The sequence below is a fragment of the Amblyomma mixtum genome, chromosome 9 (genome assembly GCF_055824585.1).
Source record: "Amblyomma mixtum isolate Tamu chromosome 9, ASM5582458v1, whole genome shotgun sequence".
Taxonomy (NCBI): Eukaryota; Metazoa; Arthropoda; class Arachnida; order Ixodida; family Ixodidae; genus Amblyomma; species Amblyomma mixtum.
Genome location: NC_143020.1, coordinates 11,012,542 through 11,032,705, shown reverse-complemented (window position 1 = coordinate 11,032,705; position 20,164 = coordinate 11,012,542). Strand labels below are relative to the sequence as shown.

The window sequence follows — 20,164 nt, the reverse complement described above, 5'->3', positions numbered from 1 at the left end:
TGAGCACGCATAGATGGATTGTTTTGGTAGAGCCGCACGCGCACCGTGTCCGGGTGCGCCGGGCTTTATGCGGCGTGCCAAGTTTGATATCGAGAGTGGGGCGTGCATTGAACGTGACCGTGAATCACGAGGCCGTAGAATGAATTGGCGGTGATCTGTTTTGGTAAAGAGAAGTATGCAAACAGAACGACCGTCCCCGCCGGAATGCTGGACGTGCTACAACGGATGCACAGGTTTGACATTCGAAAAGACGTCTGCAAGTGAAGGCATTATAAATGCCTGTAGTTCATCCGCTCTTCTAGTGGCTTTCGGTTTTGGTCTGCTGCAGTGTATCGCGGACCAGGTTAGACGCTTGAGTGAGTGCTCGAAATACGGTATGAAGGCCACGCTACGTCTGTACTTATCTGTGCCTCCCCTAATGTTCTGTCGCGTGCATGAACTGTAACGATATAGACTCCGGCATTAAAATTTTTTTTGGAATAGTGACTTAGTAAAGAGAAAACCTACCTCGCAAATGTCCTTCGCCTGCCAGCAATAGGATAATGAAGTTCTTCGTAAATGTTTCGTAGGCATCAGTCATTTAGTGAGAAGCAAAACCTACCTCGTTTTTAACACATCTCTCCGATAATCTTCCATATTCGTATAGTCGCTATTAGAGCACTGCACGGGCCTTAATTATTCACGTGTTCCGAGCCCGTCAACCTTTCTCGTTACCTGCCCCACCCCGGCCCGATTTTTTCGATATAGGCCCGAACCCGGTCCGGCCCGCGAGGTAGACAAAGCCGGCTCAGGCTTGGAAACAGCCCGAGTACTAAATGCACAGCGGTAAAGCGAAACCCTTTTGTTATACGGATCTCATTAAAAAAAAGCGGGTACAAAACTTTTATAAATTGAGATAATGGGGGCCTCACTGTGGGTAAGGTTAACAAAAAAAAAACGTTTTAGCATTAATAAAAGAGGTTATCAAAGACTTTCTCGCATTCGTAGCCTCCTTCTAACTAGTTAGGCGTCAAGGGTAAGCGAGAATGCGGAAGTGATGTTACAAAGTATGTGACAGGAAACGCGCGACGCACTTGCGATCGGCACTACCACGCATACCCACAGCTACTGTCATATTTCGAGAGTAAACACTAGACAGCGCGTGCTAGCTGGTGTTTCCACCAGCGGTGCCTATATATATATATATATATATATATATATATATATATATATATATGCGCGATAATTCTCTTTATGCCTTTTTCTGTAATATATATATATATATATATAACATACACGCACGCACGCGCGTGACTGTAGAAACGTGTGCGCTTCACCATGTCAGAGCGCAGTTTGATCTGCGCTTATAGTACGCATGTATGTCTAACTGCGGCATGCGCTCAAATTTAAGGAACGTCACTCTACAGTTAGACGTGTGCCTCGCGTCTTAAGTGCCGCGAAATTGCCCCTTTTCTCCCTGCCGGTTTGGCGGTCTTTGGCGCGGCCCTGCCGCCCAGGTAGACGCGGTCGCTGTTCGGACTTAGCCGATCGGGAGCCTTCGCCCCGGTAGACGCTTACACGTTTGCGTGCGTGCAATCACGATGCGCTCAACGCAAACGCCCTTATGTCGAGCTTATTGCGGCCATACGCTCGATCGCGAAACAAACCACTGCACAGTGTAGCTTGAAAAAAAAAAAAGGAAAACTCAGCAGCTATTGAAAGCACGTCACTGACCTCGCAAAGTCTGGTCGATGGCGTTGCGTTAAAATTTGCCCGGCCAATTTTGTGTAACCAAACCTTCCTCCGGCCCGCGTCGGTTTTCGATGATGGGATCGCGAAGAACCGCTTTCCACCGTCGTGACAGTTCTTGCACCCGAAGGCGCAGCAGCCCGTCATGCCGCACAGATAGGCGGCTTGAAGTTAGGTGACTGACACACGCTCCGAGCAAAACAAAAGCCGCTGTTCTTCACAACAAGCAAAAGCGCAGTGTCCGCAACGACGCCTGCCGAACGTACGGTGCGCGGTTGGAGCGGACAATATGGCGTCCGCAGCGGCGAAAAGCGCGGGTTTAAAGGGCTTTTGCGCGCGAAACCATCGACCAATGGGAAGAGGCGACGGGCGCAGGAGAGGGAAAGGCGGCGCTCTGCAAAGGTTGTCGCTGCTTTAAAAATTTCCAGGGGCTTTAGTCCACCACTTCTGGGCTTCGAAGCCGGCGCTATCAGCACTGGCGCGTAGTGCATCGATGGCATTCGAATCATATTGGTGCAGAAATTGGCGTCATTTCTAGTCACACTACATCAATAAATATAACACCGGGTAGCAAATTGGCCGAGTTGGGGAATCGAACCAGAGTCTACGAAGTGAGAGACGAGCACGCTAACCACTACACCATGCCAGCTCTTTTTTTTTTGTCTTTATTGCCTGTTTTGACAGATTACAACAGATCATAAACAGGTGTTCTGCGCTGCACTCTCAAACATCAAGAGCGGACATGTGTTTCACTCGCGTGAGAAAATCCAAACTGTTTCAGGGAACACAACTCTCCCATCAACTCGATAACTTCAACTCCAAAACATAGCTCCTTGTAAACTTCATGTAGCTTAAATATGTTTTCTTTGAAGTAATCGCGGACAGAACGCGCATCTTCATAACAGTGTCGTACAGCCATCCTGCTTCGCCAAATACTGCGCAGGCCAAGCAGGAAAATTACATCATATTCATAAAGATCCGGCTCAACGTCCAGGAATCGTATCCCATACGGCGTCAAGGGTAGGTCTTTCTTTATTGTACGCTGGAGCACGTCCCAAAAGAGCAGCGCATCCCAGCAATGAATAAAGACGTGTTCTATTGACTCTGCTTTGTGACACAACAAGCAGTCAGCCCCCCATGGTAGAAAATATCCCTTCTCCTCCATCCATGTTTTAACCGGCAACGTCCCAGTGTGTAAATTGAAGAAAAACGTCTTCACACCCGCTGGCACCACCATTTTTTGTACTCTTTTTAAAACATGTCCTCTTTGGCCTCCACTATACAGAGATCAATAGATTGGCTCCAGGAAGACAGAGTCAAGCAAATCTTTTAACAATTTCTTACGCGTGACATTAGAAAGATATTCCAAACTGAAGCGCGGAATAAGAAACCGGAAGGCAAAGACCACTTCTTTCAAAAACCTACTTGCACTGTATCTCATCCCCTCCACACTGGAAATAACATAGTTTGGCAAAGCCGAAGAAAGCCTCACTTGAATAAACGCCCGCAGGAAAGGGTCGCGTTGATCCCGAAGAAAAAGAAATCTTGACACCACCTGCCTTAGGTACAAGTGTGGCAAGGAAAGACCCCCTTTTCTAAAACGCAGAAATAAATTATCACGTTTAGTCCTCTCCCATGAGGACTGCCAAACAAAAACTGCGAAGAGACGATGAAACTTTTGAATGCTAAGTCGAGAGCATGAAAGGACCTGCAACAAATAGCACACTTTTGAAACCAGATATACATTGCATATGTTTTCGCGCGTGAATACAGACAGTTCCTTTCCCGACCATTTCTGTGAACGCGTGGAGAATTCTTGAATTTTCTCCTTCCAAAAGTCATCGTTATCTCGATACTTGTCAAGAGGTACACCTAGGTATTTGGAAGGAACATGTGAACATTTTACACTTGCATGAAACAAAGGCGCTGAGCCCAGTTCCCATGCCAAAGGCCCGCACACTTTTCCAGGTTAACAACGCTATTGGTTACATCACAAAACCTACCAACAACCGACATCGCATGTTCTATGCTGCTATGGTCACTACAGAAAACTGCCACATCATCGGCATAATCCAATACTTTAATTTCACATGCTTCCAGTTCGAAACCACGAATACAGCTGTTATTTTAGTTTGGAATGAACAAGGCGCGTCTAGTGAATACGGTGTCTTCGTTCATTCCCGTCTTCCTCCCTTCCCGTTAAGGCGAGGTTCAGGTATCCACCGAGATATGCGAGACAGATACACTTCCTTTCCTCAAAAACCAATTTACCGATGAGCAATTCGTACAGCCGAACGGGCGATGGCGTTCTATGGACTCCCTGGCAGCGTTGCAAGACGCTGTCGCGTTCCACTCTTGAGGGGAAGCTGAACAGCTTAACCACACACCAGTGACACAAGCAGCAACACTGCGCTTAAGGCTTCCGTCTTACCGCTCTTTAAGTCAACAAAGTGCCCCCCTGAATTTTTTTATTGTTAGAGGAATTCGGTGCACGCCCCATGGTCCGGGCTCCTCATCCTAGCTCTCCTGGCTCAGAAGCTCATGAACCGCTTCTGCGGTTCCGCGATATCCTAATTCATTATTGCGACAGCCACCGTCTCTACCCAGTACCTGCCAAGGGGCTGAGTAAGGCGGAGGAGCGAACTCTGCGGCGCCTGCAGACAGGAACTCTTCTCTGTCCTGCCATAGCAAAACACTTCGATCCGAACACAGATGGGCGCTGCCCGCACTGTGGAGAGATCTGCGATATCTTTCACATGGTGTGGGCATGTACTCGGAATCCTCACCTTCCCCTTTCCCCCACCCCCACCCGAGAGGCATGGGAGACTGCCCTCCTCAACTGCTCCACGCTGGAGTCTCAAAGGGCTCTGGTCAAGCGGGCGCGAGACGGGGCCTCGTCGTGCGGTGTCCCAGACTAAGGATACCGACCATGTAGCAGGGTTTCTTGACCCTCGAACTCTCTTTGCAAATTAAAGTTTTTCACCACCACCACCACCCTGGCAGCTTGGCGGTATGGTCACGTGACCAAATATTGTGGCGACCACGCTCCCGCGCTGTTAAGCGTCTATAAATGCGCGCTTGCCTTGGCGTGAATGCTGATCTGTTCTCGCTTCGGCGAGCGCGGCTTCGGCCGCTTATCTGTTTTTTGAGCAGCGTCCGCCGGTTGTTGCTGCGACGCGCGACTTTTCATTTCTTTCCTTTTTCTCTTTCCTCTGATATTTTAACCCTCCTCTATCTGCACGTGGCAGCGGTGGTGGCTCGGCTCGAGCCAGTAGGCAGGCCCGTGCAATTTCCTTTTCATCCTTGTCCCAGTCACAACAACAACAATGCTTTGCTATGCAGTCCTCTAAGGAGAACGGGCAGTGACAGGAAGAAGTGAGAAAGCGACAACGTGCACAAGAGACACCAGAACAGCGTGAAGAACGTCTTGCAAAGTGTCGTGCCAAAGATGCAGCTCGGCTACAACGTTCTACCTCGCAAAGTGATTCCACGTCAACGGTCACCGATGAATCGCAACACCTGACTGCTCAAGAATGCCGGAATGCCACCAGGAGAAGGCAAGCGCCGAAGAATCTCCAGAAGAACGCGCGCACCATTGCTAATGGAATTAACCCGGTTTAACCACAGCTATACCACTGCCATTTTTTAACTTTGCTTAATTCGTTAACTTTACATTCACCATCATTTATATTCTCTTTAGAATCACCTGCGTTTCCTTAAGCTGTAGAATGGGTTACGAAACAACCGAACCAGTTTTTTGTAGAAACAAATATTCTACATGGTCCCTTTCCAACATATAATGAAAGCACGCGAAAATTTTTAAAAAAAAAGCTTGATTGCGCTCTTGCGCTACCGCAGTGTAGCGCTGCCAAGCATGTACTGAGGTAACCAAGCGGTGGGTGGTGTAAAACATTTATTTTACTATTTACAAGAGAAGTATTACTTGGTCTTCACAATCACTAAGGAGGGATCTCTAGTCCGGGACGCCTGTGGCCTCCGCGGCGGCCCGGGCTCTTATCAGCAGGGCTCGTTGTTCCTGAAGAGTTGAGCTGCCCAGCAGGGCAGCCTCCCTGTCCTCTCGGGTGGGGTGGCGGTGGGGTGAGAAATCAGGATTGGCAGCGCATGCCCAAACCATGTTATACGTGTCCGCAAACACTTCCCCACAGTGTGCACACTCGCCCGAAAGGCCGACTTGAAATGTCTTAGCACTGTTTTAGACGTTGGTTGGATGTTGCAGTTGGAAGGTCGAGAGCTCTCTTATAGATTTTGCGGAGAATCACTTCGAGAGCGTTCTCATTGCATTTGCGCAGGTGGAGGTATGGTGCCGAATACAGGATTCGGCTGGTTACGAATGGATTGGCCAGCCGCAGGGGGTCTTTGCATTGCAACCCCTCTCGCTTGTTTGATACCCGGCGGACCATACGGCCCACCTGATCCCCCACCTTACGGAGCTTCTTCAGCGAGGTGGCAGTCTTGCGGTTCCTGTGCATGTAGACCCCAAAAGTCTGATTTTGCCGTGTTCCGGTATCGGGCCACTAAGCAGGGAGAAAGCAATTTTGGTTCTGCACTTTGGGTTGGGACGTATGAGCATGAATTCCAATTTGCTCGGGGAGCACTCAAGGCCACAGCGGTGTGCATAATCGTCCACAATAGCCGCCGCTTGCTGCAGTTTGGCCTTGATTTCTCCAACCGAACCGCGTGTTGCCAGAGGGTGATGTCGTCCGCGTACAGGGCATGCCGCACACTCAGGACTTCACCCAGCAGGGTAGGGAGCTTCAACATGGCCAGATTGATGAGAAGGGGCGAGACGACTGCTCCCTGTGGAGTCCCTCGCGTACCAAGTTGGTCCGGTCCATGTTCGCTGTCTTGGAGTCGGAAATATGACTGCCAATCTCTGATGAATATCTTAACGTATTGGAATGTGTTGTACCCACAATTCACTTGGGACAGGTGGGAGATGATGATATCATGCGTCACATTGTCGAAAGCACCCCGCAAGTCCAATGCGAGGACCACCTTGTCGTCGCTAGGGTGCTCGACGGGATGAAAAATCTCTCTATGACGTTGCAACAGCACATCTTGTGCGGACCAGTGTGGGCAGAACCCGTATATGGTGTCTGCAAAGGCGTTGTGCGTTTCCAGGTAGGTGGACAGTCTGTCACGGACCATGGTCACCGTCAACTTCCCCATACAAGAAGTGAGAGATATGGGCCGGAGGTTGTCGGTGTTTAGAGGTTTGCCTGGTATGGGTATGAATGTGACGAGAGCCGTCTTCCAATCAACTGAGAGAGGCGTACCTCCCGTCCAGATGGTATTCAAGCATTCGAGCAGCCGCTTGTAGGCCGCTTCGGGTAGGTTAGCGAGACGTTTCACCGCTACCTTGTCCCTGCCCGGCGTTGTCTCTCGTTTCATTTTTGCTAGCGCCGCTTTGATTCCGTGAAACTGGAACGTTCGATGCAGCTCTGCGTTCTCAGAACCTGCATACGAGTACGCCGGACCACGCGAATCCTGGTGTGTCTACAGATATTTGTCTCGGAGCGCGTTAGCAAGTTTGGCTTTGTCTCCGTTGAAGGTGTGAATTGATCGTTGAAGATGTTTTTGTGTTTCGGGGCGGGCTTGGGTGAAATCAATGAGGGTGCGGAAAAGACGCCACGTGCTCCGGTTCGACATTTGTCGAGCAGCGGTGTTGCATCAGTCTACGCAGTTCGAGTCGGCGAGTTGGGCCGCATACTCTGCCGCTTGTTGGGTGAGTTCCGTGATGCGAATTTTGAGTTGCCCGTTATGCTTCTGCCGGCGCCATCGGTGGACGAGGCTTGCCGAGCCTCCCAGAGGTGAAGGAAGTAATTGTCCACCGCCGGGTGCGCCTCTGAGGGCTGAACGCGCTGTTCGGTATCTGGGTTGGCAGATGAGGTGTTGTGACCAGGGAGTGTAACCTTGTTCCGCTATAGGGGTACGGTTAGTCTAGTTGGATCTTAATTTGGTCCAGTCAGGAAGGGTTGCTTTACTTTGGGGTCTACTAATGGGTTTGGTGCGGATTGTGGTCTCAAGAATGTAGTGGTCGCTACCCAGGGTTTCCTCGGTGTTGTGCCATTCTGAATATCTAATATTTTTGGTAAAGGTGTGATCTGGGCACTTGTCGCGTGCCACGGAATTCCCAGTGCGAATGGGTTATGTACGGTCCGTGTGAAGAGTAAGGGCCAACGTTGACGCAAGTCCCACCAGCTTGCGTCCTCGTTTTTCGTCACGTATGTACCCCCATAATGGGCGCCCCCTTATCTGCTTTGTTTTCGCCTTACAGATTTCAACGACGAACCCTGCTGCGCTGGCCTCAAGACTGCACTAAGTGTGACGTCACAGACTTTTGCGCCACCGCGCTTCTACCGGCCGAGCTGTAAACGGGTCACACGAGCAGCAGCGACGGTGGTGATCGGACGTCCCCTTATCTGCTTTGTTTTCGCCTTACAGGTTGGTGAAAAGCCTACTTTTCTACTTGCCATTTTTTCTTTCACCACCGCTGCTGCTGCCGTGTTGCTCGCTGCCGCCTTGTTTTCTACCGTGCTCTCAGTTGTAGTGTTAGGAGAAAGATTTTCCGAAATTAAACCTGTGTGTTGCACAAGCTATACCAAGGCTAACATGCCGGAGACATGCCCTTCCTGCGAAGAATGTCTGCCAAGTGACGGACGCGCCATCAAGTGCGCCGAATGTGAGTACACCTACCATCTTGGCAATTGCTCTAGAGTTTCTGCGTCAACATATAAGGGAAAAGGCGAGAAAGGTCGCAAAGCGTGGCGATGTCCAGACTGTCGCAAAACAAATGCAGGAAGCTCTGACACACCCAGTACGCAACCTGACCTTGCTAGCTGTTTAGCCGGCATATGTCAAAAACTTGATGCTCTTGCTGGCCTGCTTGACCAAGTCGATGAAGTGAAGAAGTCCATTGAACTAATGTCAAAAAAATACGATGATCTACTTGAGCAACAGGTAAAGCATGAGAGAGGGATCTTTAGTTAGTTATATGGAGTTTATGGCGCATAAGCGAGGAGATCTGTACCTTAAAGAAACGTGTTAGTGCACTTGAGACCAGAGTCGACGCTGATGATGTGGAGACATTGAAAATGACTGTGAACGACCTTCAGTGGCAAAACAGAAAGCTGAACCTTGAGCTGCACGGCATACCGGTGTCAAATAATGAGAATCTGATAAAAAAGGTAAATGTCGTAGCAAAATCTGTGCATTGGCCACAGCTTACTTTGAATGACGTCGATGTCGCGCACAGACTTCCTTCAAAGCAAGGAAAAGTGCGCGGGATCATTGTACGGTTTTCAAAGCTCTAAACTCGTGACATGTGGTTTCAGAAGCGTACAGCTTTAAGAGATGCTCACTCGGATGTATCAGTCAGCGAAAACATGACGCGTCAAAGCCGTGAGCTGTTGCGCTATGCAAAGGCTTGGGCAGGTGAAAATGATTGCTAGTACGCTTGGCACCGGAATGGGAAAAATTTCGTTAGAAGGAAACAACATGATCCTGCGATTGTCATTCATTGTCCAGCAGATTTGGACAAGTTGTAAAGCCAGTAATGTGCGGTAATACACGGCACTCTTTTTCCAATGGCTCTTTCTACCGATCTAGTTGATCTTTCTGACCTCAATAGTTTCATTAAGCCTGATAATACTCATTGTTGCTCTTGTATTCACGTTAATCTCAGATCTGGTCGAAATAAGCAAGAAGAACTTGACTGTTTTTTCAGAGAAGTGGAAACTCGTTTCAATGTTATGTTTTCTGAAACGATGTTTACTTCTGAAGGTGACGTCTATGTGATTCCGACGTACAAGTGTTTCTATATGAAGCGATCCATAAGAAGGGGAGGTGGTGTTTCAATGTTAGTTTCGAATCTTATGGAATCAGAAATGTTGCCTGAATTTTGTTACATACACCCCATTACGAAGTCCTGGCAGTCAAGTCTGGCACAAGGATATTTTGTGTCTGCTATCGTCCACCGGGTAGCAGTTCTGCTGAGCACTTTCTATTTCTTGACTCATTCCTAGAATTTGTTAACGTGAACCAATATCAGTTAAGTTTAGGTGGCGATTTTAACATTGACATGCTGGTCAACAAAAACTCAACAATCGAGTTCAATACTTTACTTAACGTTCACTCCTCTGAAAATGTCATTATATCACCTACAAGGATTACGACAGAATCAGGAACACTTTTAGATCTTTTCATAACAAACTCCAAAACAGAAACTTGAAATCAGGCACCATTGCTTATGCTCTGAGTGATCACATGCCAGAATTCATATCTGTCAATCCCGCTCCTAATTCTCAACGACAACCCGACCAAATGTCATTTTATCGAGTTATAAATCATCACACATTATGCGACTTCAAGGAACGCTTATCTATTGTTAACTGGGAACCTGTTTTTGAGGAAAGCGACCCTGATGGAGCATACGAAAATTTTTTAGAGATTCTTACCGACATTTATAATGCTTCTTTTCCACTGAAGAAATTCTCCCAGTAAAAGAAAAGTAAGAAACCATAGGTCGACAAGGGCATGTTGCAGTTGATAAGAAAACGAGATAAACTTTAAAGACTGTTTTTAGAAAGTAGATGTCCTGAAGCGCTGAAAACATTTTAAAAATTTAGGAACTTCGTCACAAAGCAGCTTCGTGTCGCTAAAAGCAATATATTTATAACCGATTTAATTCAACTGGTGGACAATCTGAAACAGTTTGGAAGGTTTTAAAATCTATCTTCAGTAATTCTTCCGAACCGACCACAAAACTTATTCATGAAGGGATTGAATTAAAAGATTCTGATCTAGCAGATGCTTTTAATGACTACTTTCTTTCCTTTGCTGGCACATCAAGCGGCGACGTAAATCTGTCCTATATGAGTGGCCGAAATGAAGAAACAATATTTCTAACACCGGTTACAGTAAATGAAGTAATTACATAATTTTTAGCGCTTAATAAAAGTAAAGCTACAGATGCGTTAGGTTTTCAGATACAGCCCATAAAATTTACTATCGACATTCTTGCACCTTGCCTCGCCCATATCTTCAACCTATCCTTGGTTTCCGGCGTTTTTCCGCGTCTTATGCAAAGGGCAAAAGTGACAGTAGTATACAAAAAAGAAAACAAAAATGAAATGGGAAACTATCGCCCGATATCAATCTGACCTGTGCTTTCTAAAGGCCTCGAAAAAGTTTATTTATCATTTATTTATTTACAAAATACTGCGGACACTGAGTCCAAGCAGGGTGGGCGAACAAAGTCAATCAAGAGACAAAAAAAACGCAACATTTCAAAAAAGAACAACACAATATAGAAAAAATAATTAGTTAAAACTCTTGGGATAATGGTTTAACTAGCTCATTCCAATCTGTTATTGTGCGTGGAAAAAACGAAAACTTGTAAGTGTCTGTTCTAGCGAATATAGGGGTTAGAGAACTGGGATGATGTTGACGAGTTTGTCTGGTTGGTGCCGGCGTTAAGTATGATGAGGGATCCAAACCAAGTTTGTTGTGTAATAAGAGAGAAATAAATTCTAACCTAAGCTTTCTTCGCCGATGTTCAAGTAGTTCAATTTTATTAATCTCCATTAAAGTGGTGGGTGAGTCAGACCTTGCATATTTATTAAAGATAAACCTGACAGCTCTTCTCTGTATTCTCTCCAGATTTTTTACGTTAGATTTAGTATACGGGTCCCACACTATGCATGCATATTCGAGTTTAGGTCTAATTATTGAAGAATAACAAAGTAGCTTAATTTTAGAAGGAGCATTTTTTAGTTTATGTCTTAAGCAGCACAATTTCCTAAATGCCGCAGAGCAGATATTGTTTATGTGCAAGTTCCACGATAGATTGCTACTTATTGTTACTCCTAGGTATTTGTAGTTGGATACTTGTTGAAGAGGGAGAGAGCCTAATTTATATGTGTAGCTATGAAGTATGGTTTTTCGGGTTATCGGCATATATAGACTTTTGTCAGCATTCAGAACCATGCCCCATCGGTCGCACCATTCAAAAACGTTGTTCAAGGCACTGTCCAGGTCACTTTGATCCTCCTTATTTGTAACTTCTCGGTATAGAATGCAATCGTCAGCAAACAATCGAATATGCACTGCTGGGTTAACAACTTGAACAATATCATTGACATACAAAAGGAAAAGCAGAGGACCCAAAACACTTCCTTGGGGAACACTGAAAGATGTAACATTATCACTACCGCTCAATATGGGTTTCGTAAAAATAGATCGACTGAGTTAGCCCTCCTTGCTCAGAAAGAATTCATACTAAAATATTTTGAAGCAAAAAACATGGTACTTGGAATATTTCTAGATTTTTCAAAGGCGTTTGACCTGGTTAATCACTCTGTGCTGCTTAAAAAATTAGATCACTACGGCATTAGAGGCATAGCCCATATGCTGATTTCCTCATACTTGCGACATAGATCTCAGTTTGTTAGTATTGCCGGTGAATGCTCCCAGTTGAAAGCGGTAGCTTCTGGAGTTCCGCAAGGGAGCATTTTGGGTCCGGTTCTTTTTGTTCTCTATATAAATGATATTTTTCGCATCGATAGCACTGATAAGTACATAATTTACGCAGATGACACTAGTCTGTTTTTTTTCCGGTACTTCAACGGCTGATCTCGCAAATCGAGCTAATAAAACCTTAAAAGAAATAAATACTTGGACTGCCGATAATCACTTAAGAATTAACGTTAGTAGACTGCAGCCGTCATGTTTCACCCACGTCACAAACACTTTGAACTTTCTCTAACTGAATTGAACAATACCAGAATAGAATTTTTGCAGTCTGTGAAAACTCTGGGCGTTTACTTTGCAGCAGATATGTCGTGGAATGACCATATTAATTACGTCGTTCAGAAACTTTCCAGAACAGTTGGTATCATGCGCCGCCATTGCTTTAATTTTCCTACGTCAGTCAACATGTTACTTCATCACTCTCTGTTCTCTTCCATAGCCAACTACGGATGTATGGTGTGGGCAACAACAACAGCTGAAAATATTAACAAACTCACAGTCTTACAAAAACGTTTCATACGCATTGCATGTAAAGTGCCGTATTTCTTCCACACTGCGAGCCTTTTCCACCGACACAACGCTATTCCAATGATATCCATGTATAACTATAGGCTGTGCTATAAGTATAAACTCGCCATAGTGAAAAATGATGACTCCTTACTTACACTTGCTGGGTTAGAGCAATGCAGAACTGCGTATGATACCCGCGCAGCAGAGCTTTGGAATGTTAAGAAATGCCGCACAAACTATGGCAAACAAATGTTGCAGCACACCTTACCGACACATCTGAACCAGTTGTACTGCCACAAGAATCTTGATGTCTCCAATATTTCTCTGAAAGAATTGCCCCAAATGTTCGTGTAGTTCTTTTTTTCTTGCTATTACCATTTTGAGTGCACCTGTCAATTTTGATGTCATTTATTTTCTCCTCCCTGTGTTTGCCTTTATACGCTCTTTAACCTAATGTAGTTCTTTTTTCCTTTACAAGCAGAATGTACGGCGTACTGAACATACATGTGTCATTCTATGTACTGAACATACGTTTTTTTTTTCTTACATTTTGTTTGATGTCGTACTCCGCCGCCGTCAATGCTGCACTGTAAGAGGAAGCCAGGACCTCTCAAGCTGTCTATACAGCTTTTTCCCTGGCTGTCCTCGCAACACCTAGTTCCGGAAAATAAACCTTCAAACCTTCAAAGTCTTCGATTGCGAGGGGGTCCCGTTTCGCCACCTTTAACGCCCGACTGAATAAGTCTGCAAATCTGACGTTTGGAAGTTTGGGAGAGCACGTGTGATGGGAGGTCCCGTTTGCGTAGCGGAACGATCGTTACCTTCACATACGAGAAAATCGCTTTGCAATCCAGGTCCATCGGGGAGGCCGTATAATTTTTATGTATGCACTATGCATGTATGTGTGTATGCATCCTGCTGCTACACTGAGTAATTTGTGAGGGTGGTTGCGTCCCCGATTCTTGGAGGGCCACCACAGCAGGAGGAATGGGGAACGTTCTTAGGAAAAGCCGTAGGTCGGCCGCTGGTGCGGGAGTTGAAACTTCTGCAAGCTCACCGTCTCGAAGCGAGTGGTTGGCGTCGCTCTGAGGGTAGTCTTTATAGCGTGCCTTCATGGTCCGGCCGCAGAAGACGACGGCAGTTCCAGTACGCCTACCAAGCGCTCGCAGACTCGATTAGGTGGCTGCTTAGCTGCACGGCCGGCGGCATGCTGTTCCGTTCCCGCCTGGCTGAGCGCGTCCAGCCGAATATATTTGTGGAGACCCGACGACGACTGGTGTCCACGATTCGTCTCTACAAATTTTGTGACTCCGGACTTCGCGTCTTCGTTCTCTGCTCCTGTCCTGCGCTTGCATCAGCCATTTCGCTAGGCCTACCACTGCCCGGAGCTCGTGACCCCGCCTACCTTCCATCGTGTAAGCCCTGACCATGGATCTATGCACTCCTGTACCGTCTCCGTCACCTCTCCCGCTGCCACCTCATGAGTCCCCGGTCTCTGCCCTCAAGCTCCCAGAATTCTGGTCTTCGGACTCCGACCTTTGGTTCCTCATCATCGAGGCCTTTTTCCGCCGGCACCACATCACGTCGAAGGTGACCATGTTCGACCATGTCATTGGTGCGCTCACGCCAGCTACTGCTACAGTTGTTCGCGGCGTCCTGTGCTCTCCGCCTGCCGATCGCTCTTACGATCATCTTAAAGCGATGCTCATCCTGCCAACTTCTGAAACGGAGCCGCGTCGTCTGCAGCAGCTCCTTACATCAGAAGAGCTCGGAGATCGCAAACCTACCGAGCTGTTGCGTCCCATGACCGCCCTGGCTGGAGACTAGGCGACTTCTCACGACAGCGCGCTCCTGCGGGAACTTCCTACATCGCCTGCCTCCGCAGGTGCGCATGATCCTGAGCGTGTCTTCGTCTGAGACCCTGGAATCCCTGGCTATGCTGGCGGATAAGATCATGGACATTGGCCTCCCCTCCGTTGCAACACTTCATCGCCCTCTTGCCCCTCAGCTTTTGAGCCGAGCTCCTGACGATTGCTATACCAGTCTCACTGCTACTGATGAGCTAGCCCGGCAGTTGGCGCAGCTCACAGCTGAGGTTGCAGTCCTTCGTAGTCACCGGACGCATTCCTCGTCTCCACCCCGCCAAAGCAGCACCAGTGCTTCTGGCAATCGTTCTCCACCCTCCACGACCCTTTGCTGCTTCCACCGCCGCTACGGCTCTCGCGCACGCCACTGCCGCAAGCCCTGCTCCTTCGCGGGAAACGGTCCGGCCGAACAATGAAGGCGACCGATGTTCTCGGCCCACGATCCAGTCGCCTTTTCCGCGTCCCTGACCGTGTAAGGAAAGTCCGCTACCTCATTGACACCAAGATCTGTGTTCTTCCGCCTACGTTGGCTAAGCGGCGACGTCCTTTCGACTCTCCTCCTCTCATCGCAGTCAAAGGATCCACCATACGGACATACGGCCAAAAGTCGGTAGCTCTCGACCGCGGACTGCGCCGTACTTTTCGCTGGGTATTTGTCATCGCGGACGTGCGCTCGCCAATTATCGACGCCGACTTTCTGTGGCACTACAGGCTTCTAGTTGACATGCGAGAAAACCGCATCCTGGATTCTGAAACGAGCCTAGTCGTCAAAGGCGTCTCTTGCCGCGCTCCACCACTCAGGCTCCTCCCGGCGCGCAGCACCGTTTCCAACGCTTGGTGCAGCATACTTGCTGAGTATCCAGATGTCTTCCGACCCCCGTCCCTTCAAGCGCCGGTCGCTCACAGCGTGATTCGTCATATTGTGACGACTGGGCCTCCCGAGTTTGCTCGCGCTCGACGCCTCGCACCGGATCGCCTCGCTGTCGCCAAAGAGGAATTTGAGCATATGCTAGAGCTTGGCTTCATCCGTCCCTTCTCCAGTTTTTGGGCGTCGCCCTCCACATGGTGCCCAAAAAGACCGGCGACTGGCGCCCGTGCGGAGATTACCGGGCTCTCAACACGGCCATAGTCCCTGAGCGCTCCCCGATCCCCCAACATCCAGGATTTTACATCGGCCCTACATGGCTGCACAATCTTCAGCACAGTCGATCTTGTGAAGGCATATCACCAATGTCCTGTGGAGCCCTCTGATATCACTAAAACCCCATTATTACACCTTTTGGAATGTTTGAATAACTGAGGATGCCTTTCGGTCTTCGCAATGCGGCCCAGAGTTTTCAGCGCTTTGTTGACCCAGTCCTACACGGCTGGACGTGCTGCTTTGCCTATCTTGGAGATATACTCATCTTCAGCCCTACGGCAGAGGCCCACAAGCTCCACCTACGTCAAGTGCTCGCAAGACTCAGGCGCTTTGGTCTTGTGGTCAACGGACCGAAAAGCCAGTTCGGCGCTGCAGACGTAGACTTTCTCGGCCGTCGCGTCAACGTCCATGGCATTCGCCCGTTACCGGCTCGTGTCACCGCCATCAGAGTTTCCCCGGCCAACAACCATCCCGGCAACAGCGCGAATTTCTTGGCCTCGCCAACTATTATCGGCGCTTCACTCCTCGCTGCGCCGCAATACTGCAGCCTCTCCACGACCTTCTCTCGGCCCACAGGAAGCCGACCGCTCTTGTTGCTTGGACCGATGGCGCTGACCGCGCATTCAGCGGCATCAAAGCAGCCATTGCCGGCGCGACACTCCTGGCTGATCCTAATTGTGACGCGCCCATGTCCGTCATGGTTGACGCATCCGACACAGCTGTCGGGGCGGTCTTGCAACAGTTCGTCGCTGGTGTTTGCCAGCCAATCGCCTTCTTTTCCAAGAAGCTTGCGCCCCCTGAACGCCGCTACGGCACCTTCGGCCGTGATCTGCTAGCAATATGATCTGCTGTGAAGCACTTCCGTTATTTTGTCGAGGGATGGGCCTTTCATGTCCTCTCTGACAACAAACCTCTGAAGTCTGCGCTGGCATCCAGCAGTACCTCCAACGTTCCGCGCGAAATCAGGCAGCTCGCCTACGTTTCCGAATTTACCTGGGTCATTCGTCACGTCAGCGGCAAGTCCAATATAGTTGCCGACGCTCTTTCTCGTGCTGAAGTCAAGGCGATTGGCAATGGACGGCCAATCATAGACTTCATGGCTCTAGGCTGCTGCTCAACGAGCCAATGCCGAGTTGCAACGATTTCGCACGCCCGACACCTCTCTGCTGAGGACGTCTTGAGACGTCAGTTGAGGACGTCTTGCTCCCTGACTGAACCATTCCCCTCGTTTGTGATACGTCAACCGGTCGCCCTCGCCCCTGCGTGCCTCCACAATACCAACGAACCGTCTTTGGTGCCCTCCATTCTTTGCCCATCGTGGTATTCGCGCAACACAGCGCCTTGTCACGGCTCGCTATGCGTGGCCTCGTGTCAACGTCGACGTTCGCCGCTGGTCGCGCACGTACCTGAGCTGTCAGCAAAGCAAAGTGCATCGACACACTGCGATGCCACTTGGCACGTTCCCATCTCCGGCGCTTCAGCCATCTGCATGTCGACGTTGTCGGTTCCCGTCCTCCCTGCGGGAACCACCGCTGCCGGTTAACCTGCATTGATAGGTTCACGAGATGGCCTGAAGCGATGCCCCTTCTGGACATAACGGCGGAGTCGATCGCAAGAGCACTCATCACACTGTGGATCAGCCGCTACGGTGTCTCTTGCACGATTACGACTGATCGTGGTCGTCAATTTGACTCCACTTTTGCCAACCTATCTCGGCTCCTCGGCGTCAATCACATCAAGACGACCTCTTCCCACCCGATTTCCAACGGTGTCATTGAACGTTTTCACCGGCAGTTGAAAGCGTCGCTTATGGCGTCCACTTTTCCTTCGCAATGGATTGAGCGCCTACTCTTCGTCCTGCTTGGTCTCCGCACCGCACTTCGCAGTGAATATTCTACCTGTGCAGCAGAGCTAACGTTTGGCACTACTCTCCGCGTCCCTGGCGAATTCTTCGAGCCCTCGGCAACCACGCCTGCTGACGTCTCAGATTACGCCTACCGCCTACGTAGCGCTATGACTACTGTCGTTCCACCATGTCGGCGCCAGTATTCTCGTCGTGTCCACGTCCCCCCGGACCTTCAGCGGTGCACTCACGTCTTTGTTCGCCACGACGCCGTACGCCCGCCCTCCAGGTCACCATACGATGGTCCCTATCAAGTGCTCTGGCCTGCTCCTAAGCACCTTCTCCTGCTCATCAACGGCCGGGAGGACATAATCTCAGTTCACCACCCTTAAACCTGCTCATGTTGACATCATCGCAAACTGTGCCGCTGCCTTCCCTCCCGACCGTGCCAGTCCTCGTCGCGTAGGATTTGCGCCAAGAGTATCCGCTTTTCGCCATTCACATCTCGCTCACGGCTTCATTGCTAGAGAGAGGCCCTATAGCGTGCATCATGGTCCGGCCGAAGAAGACGACGACAGTTCCAGTACGCCTGCCAAGCAAGCGCAGACTAGATTTCGTGGCTGCTTAAGTGTAAGGCCGGCGGCACGTTGTTCCGTTCCCGCCTGGCTGAGCGCGGCCAGCCGATTACATTTGTGTAGACCCGACGACGAGTGGTGTCCACGATTCGTCTCCACAACTTCAATGTCCGTCAGCACATTTTTCCTGAACATGGAAAGCGCGTGCCGTAATCGGTCATATGCTATAAGCAGGCCATTGACGCCAATTCAGAGGGAGTTTTTATTGAGCCTTCGCTTATTCAAAACAAGAAAGGAAAGGAAAACAGCGAAGTCGCGTATTTCAAAGTAGCTATCGTTTTTTTTATCATGCCGCAGCGCTTCAAACTGAGCGGCGGCCGATCACTTGGGCAGTTTCAGTGCGCACGCTCCATTCGTTCAAACCGCGATTGGGAGGGCTGGAATATGGTAGCGCAAGAGCGCAGTCACGTGGTTTTTATCATTTTTCGCTGTTTTTCTTCAAATTCCGGAAAAAAGGACCACATGGGAGATATGTTGCCCAAAAAAACTGTATCGGTTCTTAACTCCCTCTACAGCTTCAGGTAGCGCACGTGAGCCTAAAGTGAATAATTGAGATTTTGCATAATTCATCTTGACTAATTATCTACTTAAGTGGAATTAAAGAAATACTCTGAGGATCACTGCATGACAAGAAAAATTGATCGGTTTCACCAAGCTCCGGCGAGCCACATTTTTTTAATCCTTGGTTCATGATATGTGAAAAACCCTGCATATGTAGGCAACTGCTGTTTGTTAGCCCGAGCCGCACTTCAGGCTTCAGAGAAGCTCGCCCGCACGACTACCGGGCCAATAACACTCGCGCAGCCACCGGCCAGAGAGGCAACGTGCGCCAGCCTGCGAGACGGCTTTTTCGCGATTCTCCGTCGTGGGACTGTCGTAGAGCTCGGTGTGCAAATTGTGTTTTGTTTGTCTCTGCACTGGTTAGCGCACTTTAGGTGCAATAGTTCTTTTGTTTTGAATCTCTCTAGAGTGTTACTTTATAAGAATTGCATTGTGTTGTAAATCACTTTGTATGCGCTCGTATGAGTGACTGTGAACTTTTTTTTGTTTCTAAGCCTTTGTCTCCGACCTATTCTCTGGCCTGCGACCGGCGAAAGCTGGCAACCAAACGACCAACCCCCTTGTCTCTTGGAAGCTGGCTTCTGGCTAAGCTTTTCACGCTGAGTCGAGGGAATCTCCTTTGAGACCGAGACCTTTACCACTACACGCTCTAAAGGTGTGTAGATGTGCACGATAAGGAGCGCGAAAGGGTGCCATATTCTGGCGCCCGCGGCAGGACATTTGGTGCTTCGAAATCGCAGTGAACGGAGAATGAATCGGAAGGAGTTTACGAAGAGGACGTACACTAGTGTTAGCAGAAGAGCGGTACTTTGAGGTGCAGCACTGAGTGGTTAGGAGCGGTTCACCGAGCGGACGTTATGTAGTGCAATTGAATAGTTCAGGCTCAGAATAAATCTCAAGGACATAGCTGAGTTAGGACTTCAGAAGGGTGTGAAGGGAGCTGAACGTGTTCAGTGGGTGGGCCTGAAATGGAAATTGTTTCAAGAAGACTAAGAGAGAGAAAAACAGCGATCTAGAGAAGCCGCTGAGAAAGAGGGAGACAGCAGTCCTTCTGAGAATGCTTGCTGAAGTTCGGTGTTTAAGAAACGTCAGGGAGCCAGTAGAGGCTACCCCTGCCGAGGCCGGATGGAAGAATGCAGAAATTAAATCCTCATCAACCACACAAGAGGTTGTACCTAGCACTACAGGTCAGAGCTCCGTTGCGGAACAGCTCCCTCCTGCAACTAAGATTACAAAGCAACAGACCGTAGTGTCACTTCCTCAGAAGGTGAAGGTGTAGCTACTACCGAGGTAGTATTCACTGAGGAGGTGGCCAACCTGACGCTTACTT

The 20,164-nt window shown here is 48.9% G+C and overlaps 1 protein-coding gene across 1 annotated transcript; it reads left to right on the top strand.

The window, feature by feature from the left end:
* Positions 1-14,217: 14,217 nt before the first annotated feature.
* LOC149328300 (uncharacterized) lies at positions 14,218-14,616 on the top strand. The gene has a single exon (XM_089558955.1). It carries the CDS (start codon positions 14,218-14,220, stop codon positions 14,614-14,616), a length of 399 nt encoding a protein of 132 aa, XP_089415081.1.
* The last annotated feature ends 5,548 nt before the right edge of the window (positions 14,617-20,164 follow it).